Genomic DNA, 8,012 nt, shown 5'->3' with positions numbered 1-8,012 from the left:
TCCATGAAGCAAGCCTCCTGTTCTGTCCTCCCTGTTCAGACACGGATCACCAGCACCCAGCAGAAGGTTAGGCACATAGTAGGTGATGACAGTAATTGAATGAACGGTATTGAATAAACGTGATAAACCAGCTGCCCCTACACCTTTTCTTCCTACTTCAATTTCACAACTTGGGAAGCAGAACTTTAGAGGGTGAGAGGTTTGCTCAAGGTCACACAGTGCCTCCCTGACAGTTCATGGCCAGGGGTCTCCACCTCCTGCCTGTCCATCTATCCCATTCCGCAACCCCTCCCTCCCAAGTGGCATTTACAGTCCGCAGTTCTAGACATCGATTGATTTCCTCTCATTGGTATTTGAAGGACAGGCAAGGAAGCAAAACATCCAACTGGCGAGCGCTGGATGATATTTTCTTTTTTAATTTGGAAGAAAAGGGGTTCCATACGCAGAGGGGGTTCCATACCCAGACTGTCGATGGTGGGCAACAGGACACACAACCTGCAAGGCCAAGCCTGAGGTCAGGCAGGCAGTTATTTTTGCTTGGGTCTCTCCTTGAGCTCACTGCTTCTTCCTTCCGGAGCCTGGAAATTTGGAGAGTCCTGGTAATTTTCGGTCATGAACTGGGTGCTTGCTTCAGGTTCATTCAGGTCATAGCGGTTCAGAAATCTGTCCATTTTCCAAGAGGCTGGAAGGACAAACAGACCACAGGGAGGCAGTGAGAGAGAACCATGGACTTGAGAGCAGGCAGGGATGAAAGCTGCCAGCTCTGGGGAAGTGGGGACAGCAGGTGATGACCTTCACCATTGGGCTGAAGGGGCACAGTCCCTGGGGATGCCTCTGGCTCCTAGCTGCAGGGACACCCCTAGATGTTAGCCGAACACCTGGGAAGGGGCTGCTCCCCAGAAGACAATGGCGACTAAGAGTCCGGCCTTTGGTCCCCTTCTCCAGTGCCCTTTATTGAGCATAACTGTCCCTTCTCATTCACATGCAGAAAGGAAATGCCCAATCAGGTGGTCTGCTCACTTCCTCCACCCACTCCCCTCTTTTCCTGCAGGCTCTCCTGACCCCATGACTGAGGCCCGAACGTTTCCTTTCTTCACACCTGGTCACCCCAGCTGCTGGGGTTGAGGGTGGCAGAAGTGTCTGTGCCATTCATTCAGTCTCCTTCCCGGAACTCCAACCAACACCTGAGAGGTCATGGGGCAAGGCATATGGCCAGGGCCCCGTCCCCCGCCCTTGAGCACCTGAATCCTAAAAGGGAGCCAGTTGTGGGTAAGATATCCCCAGGCTGGGGCGTGGAGAATTCCAGTTGGTGCCCAGGTCAAAGGGGCCTACTTAAGGGGAGAAAACACCGGGGCATGGAGGGAGTTGCATCTTCTGGGGCAAGTGTGAACAGGCCTCGTTAGCAGGGCAAGGAGGGCACAGCCCCAGGCACTGGGGAGACGCTGAGGGAAGTGGTCAGAGGCGTATTCCCACGCTCTTGTTTCCCAAACCTTGGGCCTCAGGCACCCTCGGTGGATGGTTGCCAGATAGAATACAGGACACTCAGTTCAATAGGAATTTCATATCAACAACAAATAATGTGTTAGTGTAAGCATGTTCTACATATTTCATGGAGCATACTTATACTAAAAAGTGATTCCTTGTTTATCTGAAATTCAAATTGAACTGGGCATCCTGTTCTCTCTCTCTCTCTCTCTCTCTCCCACTCCCTCTCCCCCTTTCCCTTTTTTTTAGCTAAATCTAACTGTCCCTGGCTGGAGGGAGTGCTCCAGGAAGACCTTGCCTGGAGCAGAGATAGGCAGTGGCCCTACGGAGGGCATGGACCGATGGAGGAGAGTAACCTACAGAGAAAACAGGGTGAGTGAGTGGCAGCCTGGAAGTCTTCTCAGAGCCGCCCGTTTACCCGCCTGGGGTCCTCTGTCTACACCCACCACCCTTTTTAACAAGGAAGAAAGCAGGTCCATTGAGTGTCGTCTTCTCCATTTACCACCCCTCCTCCCAGGGGCTGTCTGCTTGCCAAAGACGTTCTCAAACGGAGGACAATTTTTACTCCAAAGAAACAAGATAATAATGACGACGCAAAAAATACTACTAGCAGTAACACACTCATATAATGCTTCCTGTGTGCCAGGCATAGTTCTAGGAACTCCACACATATTCATTTAGTTCGTCTTCACAGAGTGAGACTATTTTTATCCCCAGTGCACAGAGGGGCTCTGGTGAGTTTGCTTCTTAGGTTAAGTGCTGGGGAAAAGGCCTCTGCAGGTTCCCTCAAATCCTAACTGGCTCGGTGACTGCACGCGCAGATTGGGATGGAAAACAGGGGTTCCAGGCGTTCTCTCAGAGGAAGGGTGGCTGGGCTGAGAAGGCCTGTCCTGTCTGAGAGGCGGCTGCTGGGCTGTCAGGTATGCGATTGATGCTTGGGGTCTCCCACTAGGAGGCCTGGGCTTGTCCTCTGCACTCAGGGAGGCTGGCTGGCTGGCAAAGAATTGTGCTTTCACGACTCTGGGAAAGTGGGTGGATATGTGTGCACACGGGTGTGCATGTGTGGATGCTTGTACGTGTGCATGCGCATGTGTGTGCATGTGCACACCAGAGGAAGGGCTCTGGGTGAACTGGTGTGTGGCAGGCATGGGGACAAGGGGGCCTTCCCCACTGAGTGGGGCAGGAAGGAACCCGGTGGCAAGGAGGGAATTGAAACTCATCACAAGATCAGAGCAAGTGGTGGAAAGAAATCCCCTGCGCCCTGAGGGAGTCCTCACTGCCCTCTCCAGCAGTGTGCCTTCCCCAGCTCAGATGACTTCTCTTGATGAAGCTTGGAGGGCCTCGGGGTCCTCACAGCTCCTTCCTGGTCCCATTTCCGACAACCCTGTGGTTCTTGGGCTTCTTGGGCCGCTCCTCCGACCAGCCTCTGTATCTCTCAGGAGAGCAGGGACAATGCCGCCAGCTCCTCGCCTCCCGCGGCCTCCTCCCCTGGCTTGGCTGAGACTCCTTACACCCCCGTTTCCTGCCACACAGGGCAAGAGGAACTGACCCTGTGTAAGTTCTAGAAGGAAGGGGGGTGACTCAGGCCCTCCTCAGGGGTGTGTGGGGAGACATGGGGAGCTTGGAGGCTGTGGCTTTCGTGGTCACCACGTGGAGGAAAGCCCCATCCTGTATGACACTGCTGGTTCTCTAAGCTGTGGGGAGGCCACTGCCACGCAGGAAAAGGGCAGTGCTGCTGTCTGAGCTCTGGCCACTCCCCTTGTACCTTGGACCCACCCAGGATGGGCTCTTCCTGGGACAGGGAAGGGTGGTGAGTGCACTTCAAAGGCCTCCAGCTGGAGGGAGAAAGGAGCAGGGTGTCTGAGGCCTACCCCCCGAGCCACCCAGTGATGGGAACCTAGAAGTCTGGTCTCCTCAGGGTGGGGTGCTGCATGTGACGGGCAGGTCTGTCCCTACACCACTCTAGGGGGCACCGTTCCCATCCCGCAAAACCAGATTCAGGCTGTGCCTAGAGGCACCCTCTCACCTACTGGTCCTGCTGATAAGGAAGATGTTAGCAGTGAGAGATGTTAGATGTCAGAGATGTTTCAGAAGTGGGCCAAAGGGAGAGTTAGGGAAACTTGTCTAAAGGCATGGGGCTTCTGAGCCACCACTGTGTGCCTGATCTCTACTAGGCCCTGGGGGATGGAGGGGTGAATGAGCCCTGTCTTCAAGAGCTGGGAGAGGGGCTCCAAACTTTCAAAGACTCATGGTTTGAGTTTGAGTTCCAGGGACTCCAATGGCTGGAATGTTTGGGAATGGCCCTGGGGCAGGTCTTGACAGTCACTGTCTCTACTCCCAGCTTCCCAGATCTGCCGGGCTTACCACTGTTTGGGAGTGGTTCGTCACGTGGGGTGGACAGCCCCGCTGGGCCTATTAGTTACACAGGTATCCAAGAGACAATGAAAGTGATGCTACACCGAGTCTAGCAGCCCCTTCCATTGTAGGACTTGGGTGTAGACAGCTCCTGGGCTAGCATGTGGAAGCCCTGAGCTGAAGAGAATCTCGGACCCTGCGGTCCAGGCTCCCCAGCACTGACAGCTGCCTCCTCGGGGGAGCTACTTTATCCAGGCCCCACTCCGGACCTCGATGAATATGTAATAAGACGGTTAACACTGGACGAATTAGGAGCTAGGCCTTCGCAGGGTGGCCTTGGCCAGCAGCACGGCGAACCCTCCGAATGCCACAGATGAGGTCCTCCCCTGGCAGCACCCCCAGAGTCTCTCCCGCAGGCCCACTCTTAAGACTTCCTGATAACATAGGAGAGTGTTCCCTGAGTCTTTGCTCTAGTCAAGGGACATTCCCCACCTGACCTGTCATTTGGTCCTCAGTGGGCCTGAACGTGTTCTCCTCTCAGCCCAGGAAGGGGAGGTCTGAAGCCTCCACTGGGAGTCAGCCCCCTAGTCAGGTGGTCTAGAAAACGGGAGGGATGCTGAGCTTTGGGGTGACCTCCTTCGTGCGGCCATGTGAGCTGCCTGAGCCTCTGCTGGGACCCAGGGGTACCTGGCTTGGAGCCGCCCTGTCACCCCAGGCAGATGAGCTGTGTCTAACCAAGGTGGTCACCCTCTTCCCTGGCCTGCCCTGACTCTCCCCCTAGGCAGGGGCACCACTGCTGCTTGTCAGGGGACAGTGGCCCTGAAAAGCAAACAAAAATTGAACGCCAGTCTAATAAGTGACCCCCCCCCCCCCATGAGCGCCAGGCTCGGGTCTGTAATTTGTCTGGCTCTTTGCGGGGCTGGCTGCAGTGATAGAAGCGCTGATGCCTTTCTCCTGAGATTAATGATCTCCTGGTGGTGGTGGGCGGGAGGCCGGAGCCTTTTATTTTCGTGTGCCATTAAATGACATCCAGAGACTTCCACTCAGGAGCTGAAAAGCCCTTGTTCCATCTCTTCCAATTACTCCTGAAGAATATTTGCTGAATGTCTGATCCCGCGGGCTTGAGAGGCTGGGGACAGAGGGGACCACTTTGATTTTGGGGGAATGAGAGGGTGGGGATTCTGGAGGGTTCCCGAGGTGAGGAGGAGACCCTAGGAGAAGTGGAGAGTAGAAGTGTCGTTCCTAAGGACCCAGTAAGTGGATCCCCCTCCTCCCTCAGTCCTGTGGCTGGGGTGGGGGTGGGGAAGGGAGTGAGAGGAGAGGAGGCTCCAAACCGTCAGTTGATCTCCCAGTGATCAAGTCCAGTATTTGGTGGCGGTGAGGGCTGGCTGGAGTTCGGGGTGAAATTTGGGGATTATCTGTGGTTTCCCGATGAGGTGTTCCATATTGCTTTGGACAGTGGATGTTTGGCTTGACTGGGGCCTGCTTCCTGAAGAGGGATGCCTGGGGCCTGCGGAGTGTGCAGGCAGTTCCCAGCCTGGGCACCTGCCTGAGAGTTGCCCAGGACGGCCCCTTCTGGACGGCTGCCAAGCCCCCAGTTCTACCCGCTCTGCCAGGTGGGTGGGGCCCTTCAGAGGCAGAAGAGGGCTGCCTGACACAAGTCCACACGGTGACTCAGGGGCTGGGCTCTGGGGGGTCCTGGGGCTTGGCCAGGTGAACCACCATGGGAGGTCATGGCGGGGAGTAAGGGCTGTTTTGCAGTGGGCTGTGGTGTTTGTGTCTGTCTATGTGTGTGTGTTTGGGGCTGGTCTCCAGTCAGAGCTCCCCTCCCTACACCTTTGCCTACACCTCCTGCTTTTCCCTCACTGCCAACAGGCCGGGTGGATTTCTTCCCAGCCCCGGTCCCTCCAGACCAAGGCCTTCTCCTGTTGATGTTGTTTGGCGCTCTGCTGCCTTCATGCCCGTTGGCCTGCACTTTCAAACATTTCCACTAGAGCCCCTTGTCTCAGTCAGTCGCAGTGCCCTGCGCCACAAGCAAGACTTAAACCCCACTGGGAGGCAAGTCTCTGTCCACCCCTTCTCTCTGACCCCGGTGGGTGGGTGGCTCCCAGGAGTTGCTCAATTCTGCTTTCTATGGTGATGGGCAGCAGGTTATGAGCTGCCGAGTTGAGAGCCTCAGGACTCTTCTTTGCCCCTCCTATCCCATTTTGCAAGGAGCACTCTCTCTGCGGGCCTCTGAGGCTGCCACTGTGACCTGCGCCTGGTATGGCCCGTTAGGTCCCCTGGCACTGGCACTGTCCTGGGCTGAGCAAGCTGTGGCACGTCATCTCTCCTGGCAGAGAGGGGATTTCCCTGGCTCACTCGTCAGAGCAGCGTGAGGCTGGCTCGTGACACCTCTGGGTGAGGTGGCTGAGGTGTAGCACGGTGCAGACCACAGTTCCACACAGCGCTCAGGCCACGGGGAAGGGACGTGTAGGTGCACCGCATGGGGTGGCTGCTGCTGCTGCTTGCCAAGGGCGCCCAGGGCAGCAGGATGGACTTGCTCCCCCTCTGTGTCCACACCAGGGCTCAGAAGTCTGGTGGGCTGGGTGGGGAAAGAGGGAATGTGGGCGAGTTGGTGACAGGTTCAGAGAGCTTGTCAAATGAAGAAAATTAATTTGTGGTTAACTGAGGATCCTTGATCAACCAAGCCACGCACTGTCCTGGGTTTCAGTTTCCTCATTCACCCAGGGGCAAGGATGACCACTGTGCTGGCCACCCCACGAGGTCCGGTGGTCAGGAGGCTGGGTGTGTAAATGGCCCTGCCTGTCCACCATTGGAACAGGGAGGACGTGGATACTGAAATTGTCCTTTGTGGGCATGATACTTACAGAGGTGGCTGTCTTTTTGGGTGTTAAAGGAAGTTGACGGTGAGGTGTGTTTGTGAACGTGGGGGTGTGAGAATGAGCCGTGTGTGGGGCCTTGTGACTGTGCCTACGTGGGTGTGTCCCATACACAAACACACTAATTGACTGAACGTCAAAAGTGGGCTGAGCACAGGGACAGGCGGTAGAAAGGAAACATAAGACAGAGGTGATCTCTTTCCTTGAGGCATTTACAGTCTTGAGGTGAAAGCGGGGCCCATCCAAGTGAAAAATGATGGAGTAACACAAAAGAGAGGAAAGCAGATGACTACGGAAGTACAACACAGTGTTATGTGAGCGTCTGAGAGGTGTAGACTGAGAGAAGATGGCCGGCTGGGGTCATTGGGAGAGGCGTCCTGGAGGTGATCAGCAGGATTGATGTCCTGAAGTTGGGCGGGGGGCTCCAGGTTTGGGCACGGGGAGAAATGGTATGCCCAGGTTGGCAGGTGGAGGCAAATCAGTTGTTGGGTGAGAGTGATGGCCAGGTTGACGGCAATAAAAAAAAGCAGGAGTTCATGGACGTTCTGGCAGCGTGTGGTACGGGAGGGTGTGCCGTGCGAGGTTCGAAGGAAAGCTGTGTGTATGGACCCTCTTCAGATGTGTCCCCTTCCGTGCATCCAGTTGGTTCCCCTAGAATCTAGAAGTATAGATTCCAGATCCAAGTCTGCTGTGAGGAAGATGAGCACAGAAACCGACGTGACTCCTGGAGGAGGCCAGAGAGCAGATTCAGGGCGTTGGGTGGGGCGAGCTGGAGGGTGGAGATTAGAGCTGGGGGAGGGAAGTTAACTTGGAAGCAGAGGGGGCAACTCCAGTACATTCCAGGCCCGAGGTAATGCCAGCTCCAAATCTGGGAAGGTGAACTGTGGCTTTTGGGACAACTGTCCGTGAAACGGGTCCGGCACTTGTCAGAGGGCACCCATTCAGGCTTTGTAAGCATCAGCGTTCTCCTCCATTTGGGATGTGGTCATGCTTGAGCTGCGTGAATATCCCCCTCTTCTCTCTTTGTGAGCTATCCCAGGTGACACATTCATCCGTGGGAGCAGGGACTCGGTCCATGTGTCTCACTTCTGTGCCCACAGCTCCAACCACAGTGCCTTGAACACACAGCTCCTAGCGTCGTTGGGATGAACAGGGAGGACATTCGTGCCAAGCCCGGTGGGGACCGGAAGGAGCTGTGTACAGGCAGGAGGAGTGGGGTGGGAAGGAAGCAACCGGAAGCAAGGTTGTTCCGAATCCCCTTCCAGGGCCCTTGCTGTGGTCATGGAGGCC

General features: G+C 55.7%; 1 protein-coding gene across 7 annotated transcripts in view; it reads right to left on the bottom strand.

Moving 5' to 3' along the window:
* Nucleotides 1-401: 401 nt before the first annotated feature.
* The window catches only part of PEBP4 (phosphatidylethanolamine binding protein 4), a 210,608-nt gene continuing 202,997 nt past the window's right edge, over nt 402-8,012 (bottom strand). For all 7 annotated transcript variants that reach the window (XM_033134564.1, XM_033134567.1, XM_033134569.1 and 4 more), the window contains one exon: nt 402-682. In XM_033134564.1, coding sequence (XP_032990455.1) covers nt 528-682 — 155 coding nt within the window. In that variant the 3' untranslated portion in view covers nt 402-527. The remainder of the gene's footprint in view (nt 683-8,012) is intronic.

This window comes from Rhinolophus ferrumequinum, chromosome 18 (assembly GCF_004115265.2).
Source record: "Rhinolophus ferrumequinum isolate MPI-CBG mRhiFer1 chromosome 18, mRhiFer1_v1.p, whole genome shotgun sequence".
Classification (NCBI taxonomy): domain Eukaryota; kingdom Metazoa; phylum Chordata; class Mammalia; order Chiroptera; family Rhinolophidae; genus Rhinolophus; species Rhinolophus ferrumequinum.
This window is presented reverse-complemented; position numbering and strand designations above follow the sequence as displayed.